At 35.1% G+C, this 20,708-nt stretch overlaps 1 protein-coding gene across 1 annotated transcript in view; it reads left to right on the forward strand.

Annotated features, from left to right (window-relative positions):
- Positions 1 to 20,708, forward strand: part of LOC150098573 (uncharacterized) — a 123,176-nt gene that overhangs the window by 26,088 nt on the left and 76,380 nt on the right. Inside the window, exon 2 of the mRNA XM_090405586.1 lies at positions 759 to 888. Coding sequence (XP_090261712.1) covers positions 781 to 888 — 108 coding nt within the window. The 5' untranslated portion in view covers positions 759 to 780. The remainder of the gene's footprint in view (positions 1 to 758; positions 889 to 20,708) is intronic.

Below are 20,708 nucleotides of genomic sequence, written 5' to 3' on the forward strand. Positions count from 1 at the left end.
CTTTGATAAAGAGAAGAAAAAGATGTCCAAAGCACTTAGTCAAACAAAGGGGAACTCTAAGGGGACGCTGACCCAATTTTTATTTGGTTTTCCTTTCACAAAATGATGCAATACCAGAGTTAGTCATAGACAATCAACATCGCCGCATCCAGTTTTATGCCAAAAGGCTCATCCATGTTCTTCCCATTGGTTATTGAAAAAGAAAAAGAAAACAAAAACGGAAGGAAATAGCTGGTCAGAGAATGCGGGCAAGGCAACTTTTATGGTAGTTTGGTGGACTTGTGCTGGCACACTTTCTAAAGTTTCGTTCATTATTAGATGTCAAAATCGTCGGATCGCAGTGTCCTAGATTGCTGAAGATGATGTAAGTATCCGTCGAAGATTTTATACTTTTTCTATTAGGTTTGTTTAATTCCATGACCAAAATGAAAATTCTACTTTCGTTTTCTTTCGTCTTTTTATTTATTTATTTTTCGTTTAAAGAACGAAAGATTCAATAATAACAATAATATACTCAGAGTAAATGATTTCAGTCTACCTTTTGTCTCATTAATGATTCCAATCGTGAACTATCCTGGAGCAAAATTGCTTTATTATTTCTTCTGTTTATCACTTTTAACCTCTATACGACATCTTTTTTAAGGGGAGGAGATGATGATTTCAACCAGAGTAAAGTATATGTTAATTAGATATTGAATTCATCATAAAATAACATCCTTTTTTTTAGAATAATGATTCATTATTATGTTTTCTTCTAGGTCGAGGCTGAAAGAGTGTGCTATGATCAGCCGCCGACGTATTCTTTCTCGTTCACGGGATGAACTGAACGTCGACTTTGCCCTTGAGGAAGATGAAGACGCGTGGTTTCAAAAAGAGAGGCTGTACAGGGTGAGTAGCAAGTTTTCTATTTACTTAACACACACTCACGTGAGGCTTATAATTTTGTAACTCCCATTTGTTTAGGTAGTGTGCACAAACTAGCGCCCCCGCCAGAGGGCGTTGGCACCAAAACTACTGAACCACTACTATCTGTGTATACCTCAATGTAGTTACTGTTCAGGTTTAAAACGATGCCATTGAAGAGGAAATAGGTGTGACACCAATTCAAGACTTACTGCTAGTTCATTGATATGCATCTTAGGTTTCCCTTTAATTATATAACTCATTTGAACGAACAGTGGAAGTAATGACACCGCTCTGCAGTCGAAAGATTGCTGTTTCAAATTCTACCCATGGCACAAATGCTTGTGAACCTCTGAATACCCTGAATGGTTTAGAACTTATATATCCATTATTTCATGAATTCGTATTTCTTCGTTTATCCATAGATAGCAGTGTTTATTTACAACCGATATCTGTGCTTATTAACAAAGTTTAGTTATTTCTCCGTATACTGAGAGTTCGATTTTACGTGGAGAGTTTCCTTACAAGAAAATTTAAAGAGAATTTATTAAAACTGTTATCAATAAAATGAACATTATGAATGAATAATATAATATCATCATATAATGGAATATATAATATTTATAATATAAATAATAATAATGTAAATATATAAAAAGATAATAATAATATAATATCTAACAATGAATAATAATAATAAATGAATAATATGAATGAGCATAATAAATGAATAATATGAATGAGCATAATAAATAATATGAATTGAATGCATATTATTAATATTTTTGTGGTAGACTATTTTTCTTATTAACCAAGCAAAACTCCTACTCTTATTGGAGGCCTGAAGTGTAAAAGTCATGTTTGGTCTTTAGAGCAGGATTTTTATTATCTTATCCTTAGGTCCCCTATCCACGGTGCTAATGTACTTTAGGTTTGCATTCTTTCGCGGGTAGAGTTATAATAATAATAATAGCTATACGACTGATTATAACGCTTGTCTGTTGAACAGACAGAATTGTTTGTCGAACTGTAAGAATTTATAATGAATGCATTGTGTGTGTGTGTGTGTGTGTGTGTGTGTGTGTGTGTGTGTGTGTGTGTGTGTGTGTGTGTGTGGAGATCGAACAGTCTCGCTGTTAGTTTCCATTAAGATGCAATCTGAAAGACTTTTAAAGGGTTTTTTTTTTTTTTTTTTTTTTTTAAAGAAAGGGTGATGGCCAGCAAAACGAAGCCCGGTTACTCTATTTAATGCATGCATAGACACAATACTTAAGCCTCAGTTGGTCTCGATAAACAGGTGTATATCAGCTGCACCAAGAAAGACTACCAATTACGTATTGAAACAGAATTGAATGCATGCCTCAAACACCCCTTCCACAGTTGGATGACTCCTGGCAGGGAAGAAACCCCGTCTAATTCCGATTTAATGTCCCTTTATTTGAAAATAAAGTGAAGACCAAGTCGGAAACTAAGGACCCCGTACCGCTTTACTCCAGTAGTCTAGGGAAGGTATCTGCTTCCATGGGATACGAACAGCTATGCTGGAAACGGTCCAGATAGCAACCGGTGCTTAGTAGACCACGTGCACTCCGACCAACCTGTTCCGTTCTGATTAAGAACCGTGCACGACAGGAGACGAAGTTACTGTTTGCCGTTTCACCCACCGAGAACACACTCCAAGGAAACGCTGGAGGGGGTTCTCCTAACCTTGTAGGTGGAGATTATTTGGCATTGCTAGTCGATAATCTCCTTCGTCAGCGAAGAGTGTAATGCTGTTTTAATGGAGTCGAGATGGCATCCTTAAATCAGAGGAAAGGTGGCGAGGTCAATAAAAATACTGCGTGCCTGGCTTTAAAATTGCTAAAGAACAGCTGCAGATATCTAAGTGATGAATGAGCTACTCAACCAATGTTTCTTTACGAACTGTAAGAACTCGTACATTACTGCTCTGCTTATCAGCCATCGAAGATGGGTGTGCGGACTGATTATACAACACTTTCAGCATGAACTTAATCCCCCTCTGATATAATTGCCCTATATGCTCACCACACCTTAAAAAACAGTTCTCAGTATCGATCTGCATAATTATTTACATAAAAGCAATACGCACATAATTATGAAGTACTCGCTTAGGCGCTACGTTTTGACATACTTTATGTTAAGATGAAAAGCCAAACGGCTATTTTTTTCTGGCGAGGTTGATCAGTTAAGGGGGTAAAAACCCCTTATTGTTTTTCAGCCAGTAAGCGAAACTAAGATCGAAAACTACGATCTGAACGTTTCATGCCAACGAACTGTCAGCGTATCCAAGCGTAAGTGACCACTTGGTAGTGCCACACCACGGCCACTCGTTGCAAAGGTTGAACCCCCTTTTACCCCCTTAACTGATCAACCTCGCCAGAAAAAAATAGCCGTTTGGCTTTTCATCTTAGTTATACTATGTTATAATATAATATAGTGACACACCTTTCTGGCAATCGGATAGCAAAATTGCCATCCATTTCCCTCCCTGTAAAATCTCCAACCTAAGGTTCCACTATTGGTTGAGGTATAATATATAAATAATATTTATATATAAGGACACACACACACACACACACACACACACACATATATATAAATATATATATAAGGATAATACCTTATCCTTATATATATATATATATATATATATATATATATATATAAGGATAAGGTATTATTGAGTTATAAAGCTCTGATCATGGCAGGAGGGTAAGTTCTTTTCACTTAAACTCTGATATTCTAGGTCTAGCTACTCACTGATGAGACCTCAAAAAAGGTTGAAACCGGTCTGGGTAGTGACCTCTCTTCATAATGTAAAACAGTGCTACATCTCCTAAGAGCTGTGTGTTTTTACATTATAAGAAAATATCAAGAACAGTGATGGATCTTGCTCCTCCTTTGCAACGAGTGGCCGTGGTATGGCACTACCAAGTGGTCACTTACGCTTGGATACGCTGACAGTTCGTTGGCATGAAACGTTCAGATCGTAGTTTTCGATCTTAGTTTCGCTTACTGGCTGAAAAACAATAAGGGGTTTTTACCCCTTTAACTGATACTTTATGTTAATTTATTCGTCATGTTTTATTTATTTTATTTTCATTATCAAATAGAAGTTGTGTGGTATCATGGTAATAGTTAACCAAAACCCCATTGCTTAAAAAGAAAAAAAATCAAATGATAATTTTATATGAAATAATGAATCAAAAACATTTTAATTGATCCGCACATTCTTTATTTGTCTATGTTTCATATTGCTGAAATATTAATAGCTTTGGAATAAAATAGCATGTACGTTAATGGTTTTTACTATTTAAATATAAATTATAATTGCTTTGTACTATCAAGTGGATGTTGCAAGATACTGTATGTATATTACCGCAGTGTAAAAGAAAATTCATTTAAATGTTTTAATCTGGTTTCAACAGCAGCGCCATCTTAAGTCTCCACGACTGGCAAAACAGGTCTGTAATTTCTAGCCTTCATTTAAAGTGACACGTATAGGTCGTTTGATAGCTTGAAGCATGATATGCCGAATTCTATAAAATTAAAGTTTTGTTTGGCAAACTGTTCATGCATGGCGGAGTTTTCAAGGTATACGAGTTCAACTCTTGCTCCAAACGGCCTAGATTTCTTAGTTTGCATTCTGGTCTGCTATAACAGTGTTCAATGAACTTTCTTTTTTATAAAAACTTTTATTTACAAAAAGTTTATATTTGAAAATATATGCACGTTGTAGTGGTACTTCATATTACTATTACTTTAATAATATATTCGACTTAAAGGTTATAGAAACATCGAGAGCACTGAAAACCGAAATTTTGTTTCTAGTTGTTAGACTGTCTGATCGGATTAATATTTGATGCTGTTTTCACTCTTGGGGGGTTGGAGTCTACCTTTTCCAGGGATGTGCAATTAAGTATTTTAAGGCTGTACGAATTATTTTTAAATAAGCACACACTCTTTAAGAACTACTCTCGAGATAGTTTCGCTCTGTTTCAATTGCTCTACACATATCAGAAGCTTCATTTAAAAACAAAACCGCCCATGCACAGCTTATCTGAATTAATTATTGAGGTCGGTAGCTAGGAATAGATAAATTCATTGCGACGTTCTACCATTGATTACTTGGGGAAGTTTTACATTCTTTCATGATGAAAAGTTTGTGTATTTCAAGTATAAGCAGTCTTTTACTTCCTTCACCAAACTTGCTATTAATCAGTTATCATTTTCACCGATAAAAGTATATCGGCATACCACGGTAATACGACACGTTAGGTTCCAGGCCACCGTCGTATAGTAAATCACTGACTTTTTTTTTTTTTTTCACTGCATGTAATGGTTTAAGAACGTTTTTAAGCAGGTGTGTGTGTGAATGACATAGAAAACGTTTATTTAAGTCAGTTACGCACACGAAAAATTTAGAATATTCTTAAACGAAAACGTTATTCTGAATAGCTTGCATAAGGCAACACGCCAACTAGTTTAATTATCAATCTATACCATTAAAATTGTTTCAATTTCGGCAATAAGATGATCACATTTGTGGATAACTGTAGTTTTAACAGTGTGCAAAATAAGTTTAGCCTGCAGCTTGCTTCAGTGTTGGATATACAATCATCACTAAATTTAATAATTTTAATCTTAGCATGTAATGTTAATAAATATACACGTCTTCTTTTCACTGGAAACAACGAAATAAGATGTGCTCTTTCATAATTCTGTTTTACGAGACCTATTTTATTTTTCTCCTATATCGAGAAAATAGGAAAACTTTAAAAAAAAAATTAATTTGAACTGTAATGTACAATGAGGTGTACATTACAGTTAAGCAAGCAGAATTTATTTTCCCGAAAATTCGGGATTTTAACTCCACAACTCAGAAAAATCGACCATGGAGCTCACACTATTTCAGGCTACAGCATACTTGTATTAATTGGGATTAAGGACAGCGGTTAGTTAGAGCTATAAGGTTCCGTCTACTCCCTTTGGGAATAAAAGATATTAGCGAACTTTTTTAAAAAAATAAATAAAACTTTATTATTATTGGAATGAAACGGTTTCGGAAATTTATCTGAATGAAATCTTCACAAATGAACCCTGTCCATAGAAACGTAGCTCGAAGATATGCTCATTTGCTTTTTAAAACGAAGTTGATGGGTTAAGTTCATAGCATTTCTGGCTGAGTAGAGTAATTTCAAATTCACTAAAATTCCCAATTAATATACAATTGTTGTTCAAATAGTAACCTGATTCATAATTAAGAATTTGAATCATATATTATTTGACTAAAAATAGCTCTTTTGACAACTTCAGATAATTAGTTATGTTTAAATGTATCAGTGGATATTTTTAAGCGTTTACGCTTTAAAGTTAATATAAATAGAACACTACTGAAGATACATCTCAACTGTCTGTTGCATCTGTCATTTTTTGAATTTTAACTCATTTAGCACGACAAACTGATGATTAAATTAAAATTCATCGCCCAAATATTCATCTTTAAAATTATTGTACAAATTGTATTCAGTTGCTTAGAACTTAACGCAAAATAATATAATTAGATAAGAAATACAAATTTTTGTCTTCTTCTTCTTCCTTTCCAGTAATAGGTCTAGTGGCATGTTATGGTCTCTTCCCATCTTTTCTCTGGAGAGTCTTCTGTCCCCTCATTCTTTCTGTCTATCTCACTCTATAAAGATCGGTGTAGTCGAAAACAGATATCACCTCAAGTTCCTTTAAGAATCACTATTTCTTTTGAAGTCCATTCTGTTGTATCCAGCTGTTTTGCGCATGAATCTCATTTCAGAGCTTATCAGCCTTTTTCTATCTGCTTGAGTAATAGTCTTGGTATTTTTAGGTCTTGCTATTGAGTTATGGATTATTATTCTTGTTTTCTTAAATATTTAATTTATTTAATATATTACATTTAATATATTAATATTAATATTATATTAATATAATTAATATAATATTAATATTCCACAAATATTTATGTGAATACTTGCTTATTAAATTTGGAATTTTTGTATATAATAAAATTTTAGTCCTATTCAATACGATAAATCATGTTTGTTTGGTGATTATATACTTAGGATATTCGTTGCATGGGGTCCAAATCAGCTGTAGCTAATCATAAGCAATTTAATCCGATCTCATATTTGACGATCAGCGTGTTCTTCAGCCTCTTCTTGCCAAACTTGTTCCCGCAGAAAAATTCCAACTATTTCTTGAGATATTAAATCTCTCTCTCTCTCTCTCACACACACACACTAGCACACTCTCAATAGAAGCCCTTATAATAATTTCGGCTTTTTAGATTGGATTTGAACTCAAGACTTCTCAACCACAATATGAAGTCGTTATTCTATGTGGGAAGTACGGAGTTCAAAGAGTGCACCACAGAAGCTATCGAATCACCAATAATGAAAGCAAATTTCTTTTGTGGCTAACTCATTAGTATCATGGTGGGCGTAGCTGCTAATCGAATCTCCCAATTCAAATTAACTGTGGTCTTTACAGCATGCTTAACTCTTCTTAAAATAGTACTGTAATTAGGGAAAACGCTATGGTGGTGGTCATGTTGTCATCCAGGTTTTCCTAATCATCCAGTTTTGGACTTAATGTAGAAATTTTTGCCATTACAAATATCCCCCCCTCTCCCTGTGTGTGTGTGTGTGTGTGTGTGTGTGTGTGTGTGTGTGTGTGTGTGTGTGTGTGTGTGTGTGTGTGTGTGTGTGTGTGTGTGTGTGTGTGTCATTACAGTCTTCCTGATCCTGAATGTACTGAAAGCATACAAGAAATCTTCAAAAAAAAAAACACCAATTTCCAAATTTTTTTTCTGAAACGTAAGGTTACCTACCCCTGAAGTGTCCGCGCGGTTAGCCTAGTGGCTGTGCGTTTCGCAACCATATGACTGGAGAAGGAGTGTCCCAGGTTCGATTCCCGGAGACGTGAGGAATTTGAGGATCTTCCATAGCCAAGTTATCCGGTCTTGGGCACGGGCAGTAGGGTTTTTTCCGCCAGTTTATCTGGCGTTTTTCATCCCGCAAGCAGGCAAACCGGCCCCGTGAACACACACACGGATCTACAGCCATAAATACTTAACCCCCCATGAGGGGACTTAACTCGCCCGAATAGGGACGGAGGAGAAAACGGGAGGAAACTCCATACGAATAAATAAATAAATAAACCTCTGAAGTTTTCTCTTTATTCATTTATTTATGTGAGTACTAAAGGCTGTGATACTTATAAAATAAAAGAAATATATAATTGATTAATACAAATTGTATTACTACAAAATAACAAATAATTATTGAAGAAACACTGTATTACTAAGTTGAAACAAATAAAATAAATTAATAACTGTAACTATGCATATAATTTTATTCGTATAAATGATCACCGATTTATTCTGGATCTTAATTTTTATAGATCAACTATTAATTAAGCACATCATTAGCGCAGCTGGAAGAACAATGGGACAGTGTGTCCTTTGACTGGAGAGATCTGAGTTCGATTCCTGTCAGGTTCGATTCTCCTTATTATTAAGGACTATTTCCTAAGATGAGGTACCGGCTCATAGAAGTTTTTCTCCCCCATATAATGCAAGTAAGCTACGCAATTAACAAACAGAAATACGCTTAATATGCAGTGCTATTAGTGGATGGCATATTGTGCCTTCAGGATTATCTAGTACAGTGATTCTCAACCTTTTTTCCCGTCACGGTACACTTTTAATAATTTTAAAATTTGGCGGCACACTAACAATAAGATTTTTAAAAGAATTTTACTTGGTTAATTAATTCATGTACCTATAATATATTTTGTAAAAATAGCATGCAATAATAATAATTTGCAATAAAATATAAAATGAAATTGCATTACAAAGTAAACAAAATGTTTATTTAATGATAAATTACATTTAATGCTAAATTTGAGCATGTTTTTTTTTTTTTGATAACTTCATTTATATTTGGGCGTATAAATGATAATGCTACTCTCATTTCGTGATCCAGATTTAAAAGTCTGGATCTTTTTTTCGTTTTTATATCGGTCAAAGCCGAAAATCTGAATTTGCACAAATAAAATGTAGAAAATTGCAACACTTAAAGCTTTTTGTGATATTGTTGGATAATCGTATCTAAGATTAATCCAGAACAAATTAATTGATTCTTCTGAATGTTGTGAAATCAAATCTCGGTTATTACACACAGAAATCAGTTCTTCTTCTTCTTTCAAAGTTAGTTCATACACTGATGTGTCCTTTATCACAAATGGATTCCGAATCCAATCAAATTTTTTTATTTCTAAATTTGGAAAGTAATGAACAATTTTTTGCTCTAGTATTGTCAAATGATCAATAACTATTTTATGAATTATTTTATAACAATCTTTTGGAACTGACTCAAACTTTTCTAAACTACCTTCTTGTGCTTTATTCTTCCATAAAGTAACTTTTTTTTGAAATCCCAACGATTTATCGGTTGAGTTTAAAATATTTTCTTTCAGTCCTTGCAAACTCGTATTTATGTTATTAAAAATAACAAACATATCAGATAAGTAAGCCAGCTTAGCACACGATATTTTGTCATCCGATAAACCAACAAAATCATTATTATCTTGTTCAAAAAATATCTTAATCTCGTTTTTTAATTCAAAAACAGAGAGACAAAACTTTCCCTCTGGATAACCACCTGACTTCTGTGTGTAGTAGCAATGATTCATATTTAGACTCCATAGCCTGGCATAATTGACTAAATAGGCGACTTTTTTAATGGTCTTGATTTTATATAATTAATCATTTTAACACATTGTTCCAGCACTACTTTCAATTCTGATGGTAATTGTTTTGTAATGAGTGTTTCCTGATGCAAAAAACAATGGGTAACTAATATATCTGCATTATGTTCTCTTACATGTGCTACAAATCCTTTTATAGATCCTGTCATAGCTGAAGCACCATCTGTACAAATGCCAATGCACAAATTCCACGAAATTTTAATTTCTTGTAAATAAGAATTAATTTCATCGAAAATATGTTTACCTGTTGTGAAATCAGATAATTCATGACAACATAAAAATTGATTAATTTTATCATTTTCGTGAATGAATCGAACGAATGCAATTAAGTGTGCCTTTCCCGTAATATCAGTTGTTTTGTCGATTTGTAAAGCAAAATGTGAATTTGCAAGAGTTTTAGCAGTATTTTCTTCAATATTTCAGGACAAGTCTATAATTCTGTGATGAATTGTGTCATTTGAAAGTGGTATTTTATAAACATCAATTTCTGCTGATTCACTGATCATTCTTTTTACAATTTTACGACAAGCAGGTAATATAATTTCTTTAGCCAAATTATGAGATTTTAATTTGAGAGCAATTAATTCAGCCTCTTCATAAGAAACTATCTGAGCTTTTTCAGACACACTAATTTGCTTTTTAAAAATCTTTAATTGTTTGGATCTTGCAGATAATGAATTTTGAAAGTAGGCTTTGTCTTTTGATGCTAGCGAAGGATGATTAATGAGCAGGTAACGTTGGAGCTTGCTCGGAACTATAGCACTGTTTGATAATTTACGATCACATACCACACACTCGGGAAATTTTATCATTTTCCATTGTAGATGTAAATCCAAATTTTAAGAAGTCATCATTATACCTATGATGAACATTACATTTTTTGGCGGAGGAAACATCTTTACTTGTACTGGGCTCATTAGCATGATCGCTAGCATCATCATTATCGTTGTTAAGCTTTCTTTTTTTATCCATTTATCCATTTTAGGGGGTTCATTGAAAATAAAAATAATTTTGTCAAAAAATTATTAAAAACGACATATTGTATATTGCCTTTGAATCCATTTTAATTAAGTTTGACTACACAATATTGTGGTATTGCACGTACGAAAACGAATATATAAGTTGTAACTAACCATATGCACACATCAAGCGGGCGACTAGTAGACTAAACTAATATGTAGCTTTGTTAGCCAGTAGCCAGAACTATAATAGCCATGCGCATTGGTTCAGCCAGTCCCTGCTAGGAAGGTTGAACTGATTGAACCACTTGTCTGACGCCGATTATGTACGGGTATTCGCAGTGGCAGCACACTTAAAAAATCTTGTGGCACAGTGGTTGAGAATCACTGATCTAGTACATTACTAGATGGTAGATGATGTACTGTGAATTGTGGATTATGTCGTTTGTGTAAGGATTAATAGAACAGATGGTGAGTTGTGCGGCTGTACTCTTCCTCCCTTAATGAGTTCATAGACTTCATGGGGAAATCACACACACACACACACACACACACATATATATATATATATATATCATTATCAGCCATTGTCGATCCACTGCTGGATGAAGGCCTTTCCAAGATTACTCCAAAACTGTGTGTCCATAGCTCTCCTTTTCCATGTCACTCCTGCAAATCTGAAGATATCATCAAACCACCTGATTTAGGTCGGCGTCGTGGTCGTTTTTGCTCTTGTGGAATTCAGTACTTCTTTTATCCATCGTTGATCCTGTCTTCGAGCAATATGCCCATCCCTTTGCCACTTCAGATGTTTCACTCTTCCTATGATGTCAGAGACTTTGGTTTGATTTCTTATCCATATATATATGATGATGATTATTAGTTTCCTTCATCCATACGGATGGTAGGGGCAGCTATGCTACCATACTAGGGAAGTGACTATGAGCAAGGTGATTTCCCGTTGCCTTCCTTGCTATATCCTTGCTATATCCTATGGCTGTATCCTGTATGTTCACGGGTCCGGTTTGCCTATTTGTGGGATGAAAAACCTCAGGATAAACTGGGGAAACAACCCTGCTGTATACGCCCAAGACCAGCTAACTTGGCTATGGCTGAGGAAGATCCTTCAGCTCCTCACGTCGGCGATGGGAATCGAACCCAGGACACTCCTTCCCCAGGCATATGGTTGCGAAGCGCATAGCCACTAGGCTAACCGCGCGTAATTATTTTATTTTGTCATATTACTCGCTGACCTATTACTGCTCTGCTTTGACTCATCAATGACTGCGATGTTTTTGATTTTTGTCCCTTTTCTATCATCAGCTATTTAATATTTGCAAGTTCGAATATTATTCTAATTTTTCCCCTCATAAATTGGAATAATGTCTTAGCATTTCGTATAAGTAATTCTGCAGTGAATTAAAAAAAATAAATGCAACTTTTGGGAGAAACTTTGATAGGTGATAGCATACTAACATTGTTACAGATATTGTCAAGAGTGGTGGCCATGATGTTCCTCACATAAGTATACGGCAAACCATTAATTGCAGTAATATATCTCCCGATACTACCGCTACTGCATTCTGAATTTGAACTTATATATCTTTTTTAGAGATTTTTGAAAAGAAATTTGGCGATGTCTAGAAATACTGGTAACCATAATCCTTTTGAATTTATTTGCTCTGAATACAGACTTCAAACACGCCAGGAGCCATGGAAGAGTCCAGAAAGGTTCCACAAATGGTTGCACGATTGCAACATCTTAGCAATTGCTTTTCTTGATATTGTACAACATATTCCAACATTTTGGGAATGCAGGAATGTCTCACGTAACTTATGAGGATTTTCTGTTGATCACGTTCGATAATTCTAGGAGTTATCTAATAAGTAAACTGATGTGACAATCTAATGGAACTACACCATCTTTACTAGCTCAGATGTGTAATCTTCTTGTGATAATAACAAACGTACAACTGATATTTCTAACTTCGTAAACGTCTTTCATCATTTAAAAACTGGTTCCTTTTGAATGTGTTTCCATTTAAGTAGTTTTTTTTCCTACATTTTTTATGTAACATTTATACAATGCCTTCAAAATTATAGTCGATGATAGCCTCATCAATTATATATTGTAATATATTGCAAGTTATATTGGTGTAAGCAGACATTTCTGAATACCAAAAAGGGGGGGGGTCCCCCTTTATTTCATTTCTTTCTTAAGTATTGAATGAAAATAAGCAGAAGAAACTGTTATGAGAACAGCCTATACGGAAGCATAAGGATTTCGCTATTCTCTTTTTCTACCTCTCCCCCCCTCCTCCATTTTTCGCGTAGTCTATATTAGTATCCGAATGTAGGTCCTCGATTCATGCAGTGCAAGTACGCTGAGGAAAGGCACCACTAGTTAAACAAAAGCTCTCTCTGTCCCCGTACGTTGGTCAAACTTACCTCTTCAAATTAGCGTAAAATACTGCACTACTTAGTGCCGTAAGGAGTACGCCACTCTACCGTAGCTAAGTAGAGGGTATTTGTGGATGAGAGGAATTTATTTAGAACCGCTGTGGCCTACTTCACTTTAGATATAATAAGAGCAGACTGAAATGTTCGTGTGTTGATATGGATATCCTGATATTATTGGACAACCTTTGTCTCTCTTTCACTTATCCTACACCCACATGCGCAATAGCTTATTTATGCAGATAGCATACTAACATTGTTTAGCACGTGAATTAACCGTTTTACTTTCCTTCAGTCCATCTTATGATCAGCACTATCTGTAAGAGTTTTTCACCTGCCATATCTGTGTGATATGAATGCCAATAACCTGCTGGTGTCCCTGGTCTTTGGGAGGTGATGTTGAAAATAATGCCCAGATGTGTCGTAGGAGTACAGTGGGTAGGTTTTTGAAGACTCCCAGATGCACGTCACCTTTGCGTGGGTTTCGGTTATTTAAACTTTCTCCATGTGTGGACTCCTAAGATGAGTTAGTGGGCGGAAGTGTTGACGGTAAACCCGGATACTGAAAACAATACTGCATCAACGAGAAACACTCACATTTCTCGCACGTTAAAAATTTGTAGATAACTAAAATAATGTATTATATTGTTGCTGGATAAATTTTGAATACCAATAACATAAAGCGCTACGCGTTGATTGAAGAAATAAACTAACAAATACCGAATATTAGTAGACTAAAGAACTATAAAATGATTGTTAAATTAATACTGGCTGACTTGACAAACATTGATCGAAACTCGCCTACCGTTGTCTGGATAAAAAATGGTCAATTACAAAATGTATAGTCATTACGTTTTGGTTGTTGTTTTCAAACATTTTTGACGCAAATTTATAATCCCGACAAATTATTTAAATTAGCAAATGCGTACTTCATAAAAGATTATGCTATTTAGCAAAATTGCCGTAATTTTGTTTTTTCATTTAGCGTAATCACTCATCTTGACACTAATAGCGGATGCACTAGTGCCCTCTGTGAAAACAATTTGGAGTAGAATTCAGAGTTTATAATAATAGCAGGGGAAAAAAAAAAAAAAAAAGATAACGAACACATAAATCGTGAATAAATAAAACATGAATGTATAACATATAAAATATGTATCTTAGTAAATAACAATAATGCTAAAAAGAAAATAAGATATTTTATAGGAGAAAAAAGGCATAAAAATAAACAAGAAACAAAAAATAATTGCAATAAAACTGAGTGATTAAATAATAATCGACTGCACTAAGATTTTTTTTTTTTTTTTCGCTTGAGTAAAAGAGTCTAAGTTACTCAGCATTAACGACATTGACCTTGGGTTGGAACGACCTGGGTTCAAATCTCGTGCAGTACATGAACAATCTTTATATGGACATTTCAAAAAAGCGAGCTAATTGGTCTCAAATTGGTGGACAGAATTTTTCTTCACGGAAATTAGGGCTTTTATCCCTCAAAAAACAAACAAACTTACCAAAGAATACACACAATACACACAGCAGACAAACTTACCTCACAACTAGTAACAGTATATTGCTTTAATAAAATGGCTTTGTGGCTGTGTCATCATTTGCTAAGTAACTTGTGGCAAAAGGCTAATCATTTTCATCACGTTTCAAAGCAATATATTAGCGAATATTAAAGCTAAAGCTTTATTGTTTCCTAATGTTCACTAATAGAGGACAATTGCAGTATATTTGCCGTCTGACCGTTTGTTTCGATAATGAGTCGGCATTGAAGACTTTTTTTTTTTGTCTCTCAGAAAAATCTTTTTAAAAAGTCATTCCCTCCGTATGTTTAAGAATTGATAAATGAAAACGGATTGGTTTAAAATAGAAGAGAGTTACTCATTCTACTACTAGAAGCTTAGATTTTTTTTTTTTTTGATAATTCCGTATCTAATTTTGTTGTTAGTAATGATTTTGCCGCACGTTGTAACGTGTCACAAAAATAATGGTGAAATCGGATAGCGGATGTTAGTTAAATTAGTTCCAAAGCATTTAATGCATCAATGAGTGATAAACTGCGTGCCCATTATAAGGCTTGTTTTCTTTGGGGGATGACTTCCGAAACCCTGAGTTTCAGAAGAATATTTCAGAATATTATACATTCGTCCGCGATTCGTTATTTACATATTTATTTATATTAAGTAGTATTTATATTAGTAAGTATTGCCATCAATAAGATAAAACAATTGTGCGAACAGAGATAAGTTCAGTGGAATCAATTAAATAACTAAGTGGGTATGCCTGTCGTAGCCTGCGTAAGTCGGTTGGTTTCGACGGAGCAACTTTGGTTGGAAAGACCTGGTTTGGAATCCTGGCTCTGATGCAAGAAACCTTTATCGCGACTTTTCAATCAGATGTGAGTTAACCCGTCTCATGCGGAGGTGGAGGTTTTTTCTCCCGGATACTCGAGTTTTTCGTCCCTTAAAACAGGCAAACCGGACCCGTAAACACCATATCTGTAGACATAAAAACAGGGGATGCAGCAGAGAAGTGGTAAACCGGCTGCATTAATTGCCTGAATCCTCTGATTAACGGACTCCGTCCCTCTCGGACGGAGTCCGTTAATTAGAAGATTCAGGGTTGATTGTCAGTTATTATTTTTTTAAATAACAGTTGTTTTAACTGTTATTCTTTTTCTATTTAAGCTGCTATTTTAAACAGTTATTTTTATTTATTTTATATTCTTTCTGATTTCCAAGATTTGTGTTTGTTTCATGATTGTAAAATATCATTCTACAATCTTAAATTACGGGCCAAAAAAAAACCCTTTTGTTTTGAGAATTGATCTGTCCCCTCGTGGCATTTATTTTTCCGATTGTAGAGTTAGGACAGAGATGCTCTGTGGACAGTTCAACCTTCAAGGTTATTTATGTGCTGTTGAGGTCAAACATGGTGCTTAACATGCAAACATTTTCCTCGGAACCATGTCGTTATTGCATAAGTGGCATGGCTCCATGCTGATCCCTGGAGATTTCACTTCCTCTTGAGAACACCAGTACTTTCTTAGCTTCCAAGGAAACACTTGGCTTGACCTCTCCGTAGATGACAGACTATATTTATTGTGACTCCTTCGATGACACTGGCCTGCACAAGGAGTCGTAAAATGAAATCCGGATGGTGAGGAGACTAAAGGGGCTGTTCATTAATCCTATATTCTCATCGTTCATTAGTGTCGAAAATCCAAAATAAATGGGCTGATATTTGACCAAGATTGTAGTCTATTAATCTTTTGAATTCCGGGAGGCAATAGTGACCAGCTTTGAGTTTTGTATTCCATGGTTGAGTAATTGTTATTGACAGACATAAAAGTAATAAAAATAAATTTCTGCTCTCTGGACATAGGACAGTGATAAAGTAAATGTCACTGTCTGTTGCAGGGCTGATACGCGACAATAAGTCAGCAGGTTTGGAAAGCTTTCACAGATTTTTTGCAGATCACTCTACAAATGTGCAGATTATCTCTCTCTCTCTCTCTCTCTCTCTCTCTCTCTCTCACACACACACACACACACACACACACACACAACGTTTTAAGTAATGTAATTTCTAGACTTATTCAAAATAAGAAATATCAAAACTTTCTGTACGAATGCCACGTAAAACTTAGTTTATTGCATCCACAGAAAATAAAATATTTAATTATGCCTACAGTCTTTTACAAGACTTGTCATGAGTTAAGAAAAATGGGGAATTTGCATTAGAACTGCCATAAAATTACAAATCCAGGAAGAATAGTAAGCGTGGGACTTCGCTCTCCTTAAACTCATTCACCGTCGGAGTACTTACAACTACCTTTGACAATTCATTCCACAAGCAAAGAATCTAGTGCGCACATCCTTACTAACTACACTCTCTCACAACTTCTAGGGGTAGCCCCTTGCTCTCGCTCTCTCTCTCTCTCAAATAACTTTTGTTTCAATCTTATGGAATCCGTTTAATAACATAAGTTTTTATCATGTACCCTTTTCTCCGTCTGTGAACTAAACTCCGCAACTCGCATACCTTGAATTTGTTCTCATAGGGAGCATTCCATAGACCTGTCACACGTCTCGGAATCCTCTCCACCACCTTCTATTCCTCAAGAAACCCAGGCTAACAAATCTGTACAGAATAGTCAAGATGCAGCCGAATCAAGCCAAAAGAGATGAATGATAACCTCCCTATCTATACTTGTCAATATATTCTTCAAGTGATCTTTTTGAACTATTTTACTAACTTTTCCAATAAGTCTTCTGAACTGCAACTCTCTGTTCACCATTACACACAAATCCCGAGCGCCTCGTCAATTTCCTGTAATCCATTGCGATTAGTGTAATCTTTTCATTTCGAAGTGCATTACATTTTGCAACATACAAGTGTCAACCATTATCCTTTGCACACACTGCACTGCCAATTTATTTAAATCATCCTGCAAGTTATCTACATCACCTTCATTAACTATTGGCCTCCTCTCCAGTTTTGTATTGTCAGCGAACAAAATTGTTTGCTGTCTCCCATTTCTTATCTTCTTTAAATCTTTCCCTATATCATTCCTCTTCTTCTTCTTCTCTTCTCAATGTATTAGTTGGTGGGTAGCATGGGCTTGATAGTGGTCTTCTGTTTGGTAGCTTCGTCCGTTTTTGATGTCACTCATATATAGGGTTCTAGGTCTCTCTCTCTCTCTCTCCCAGGTCTTCCCTCCATCATCCCCTCAATCAAATTTGTAGTCCAGTCTGAGTATCTTAATAGGCGTCCTGTCATGTCATTTCTCCTCTTTTTTCTAACGTATGCAGTATGTCTCTTTTTTCTTCTGCCTTTATTAATCCTTCTTCATTTGTAACTCTTTCTGTCCATGCGATCTTCAGCATTCGGGGCCAACTCTCGAATGCCAGAAGTCTCGATTTATCTCTTTTTTGGAGAGTCCATGTCTTTGATCCAAGCTGTCCTTACTAACCTAAAGTGCTTCTTTGTTCTCCACAGCACATTCTTTTCTTTTCTTGTTAAATGGCTTTTTTTCTTTTTTCTTTTGCTTGTACTGTTCTTGTTCTCACATCTCTTCAACTTCCATCTGATGTTATTAGCTTCCTAGGTAGATATTTTTTTTTTACTTGCAATAATCTTTTTCCATCTATTGTGATATTTATGATTTGCTCTCCATCCCGTACATTTCATTATTTTTGTTGTTTTCTCATTGATTTTCATCTTGCATCTTCCGTTTATTTCATCTTGCATTTTTCTATATCATTAATATATAAATTAAAGAGTAGCGACTCTAGTACGGAGTCATGGAGCACTCCACTATTCACCCTCATTCGCCTTGATTCCACTCCACATACACCGCCCTCTGATGTCTGTCTGTCAGTCACCCGTCTATCCAAGCCACTAGCCTCATATCCATTCCCATCTGCTTCAACTTATGTAATAGTTTCCATGCGGTATTATGTGAAATGTCTTTGTAAAGTCGATTAGTATCATGCATGGTGTAACTATTTCCTTTATCCAATTCCACTGTCACGCCTCGTATTAAAGCTGGACACCTACCTTTTACAAATCCGCTCTGTTCCCCCCCCCCATTGAATATCATATCCTGCCAACTCATTCCTGATCACTTTACCTTTAACTACCACTCCGGAATTGTTAATAGGTCTTTAATTTGTAATTTGAAGTCACTTCTATAATAATTATCCTCTGGTTCTTCCACTAACGAAAAGAGTGAACTACACCTCTTTATACCACATTGTAACATATCCCACACATTTTAAAATGAATGATTTTAAAATAATATATTTCGTTCAGGAAAGAGTATTGTCGTAGATAATAAGTAATATTTTCGTATCATATGAATATTCACTACACTATTATTCCACATCATAATGCTTGCTTGGATGTGAGAGAAAATATCTCTTGATAGTTTTCCCACTTGGTTATACTATAAATTAAAGATGCCAAGAAATTATATTCTTGGTTTAATCCTTTATCCAAGTGTAAGCACTTGGATAAAGGATTAAACCAGGAATATAAGTTTGCCCAGTCCTGAATTTAATTCAGGCTCAAACTTTGTTTGCTTACACTTGGATAAAGGATTAAACCAAGAATATAATTTCTTGGTACCTTTAAAATATCTTTTAAAGTTGGTTCTGCAGAAGAGTTCTGAAGAATGGAATCTGGATTTATTTCTCACCACAGCTCAACAATCCAATCATGTCTCTTCTGAAACTATACGAATTATGTTCTTTTAAACGCCTATGTGCAGACTACATTATATGAAGAGTAAATTGCTAAGATGAAACTAAGACTAAGTCTCTAAGACCGAAAATATACGAGGTATGTTTCTGATATCCTTCCTGAAGCAAATGACTTACAACTAGATTAGTAAGCGTGATTTTCATAACGAACCTGGTCTTCATTCAGTGAGTATGGCTTGAGTCGATTTGGGTTGATCTCGCTCTAAGTTGAAAGTATTAGCTAGTTGCTACTCGACAACTGAGTTGCGATTTAAATAACTTCGTTCTGCTTAAATTATTAAGGGGATATTAAATCCCACAATGTATGCTGTTATTAACAGCATACATTTCCTAGGAAATGTGTTTTTACATTATGGAAAATACCTAAGAATAGCGATCTGAACTTCCCCCACCTTTGCAACGAGTCGTCCGATATTGTACTACGTACTAGGATCACTTGCATTGGCTAACGCTAGTGTCGCCGATACTTTATAGTTTACTATATTCGGCAAGAAACTCTCTGATTCCATCTTTGAGTTTCTTATTCGGTTTTAAAACTATGTGGGATTTAATATCCCCTTAATAATTTAAGTAATGTTTTCATTGCCGAAATGAAGCTTATTAGCTCTTTATACTTAAGTAACTTCGTTCTGCTTTTAAATCTCTGCGATCCCGCTGTAATATCTTGCTTTCTGCTAGTTTTTCATGCCAGAAGTCATATCTGTCTTTTACCTATTTTTAAATACTTCTGCGATGGAAATCCAACACAGTCCATAGTTCTTATATTATCAGGTCCTCTAACTTTGAAAGGTTAGAGTAAAGTCAGATTATGAAGCAGGTTTTTTTCTCACTACAATAGAAAAAAAAAAATAACTGTAGGTCGTGTCGTGGAACTTTTTGAACTGGACAAGTCCAGTATAAACTTAAAGCCCGTTCAACTAATATTCTTCGTTATTTGATGTACAACTAACGAAGAGCATTCGTTGTGAATGGTTCATGTATGTTTGTATGAATGCACAAATATGATAATAGTGACTCCCAGAGAGGGAATCACTATTATCGTTACTGTTGGTACATAAGTAGGTACGTTACCAAATAACACAGATGAAATCGTCGGTGTGTCATTGTAGATGGACCTGTTCTCTTCAGGACTTATTGAGACAATCTTATAACCTGAAGTATTTGGCAGGGAAAAAAAAATTAACAGGAACAAATTATTATAATAACTAGCTTCACACTTTAATACCAGAAATGCGACATCATTGTCAGCAAGAAAAAAAAAAGATGTAAAACTCTTATCTCAGACAGGAATAGCAAT

The sequence above is a fragment of the Typopeltis vanoorti genome, chromosome 15 (assembly GCF_054136105.1).
Source record: "Typopeltis vanoorti isolate ZY-2024b chromosome 15, IOZ_Tvanoo_1.0, whole genome shotgun sequence".
In the NCBI taxonomy this organism is placed as follows: domain Eukaryota; kingdom Metazoa; phylum Arthropoda; class Arachnida; order Uropygi; family Thelyphonidae; genus Typopeltis; species Typopeltis vanoorti.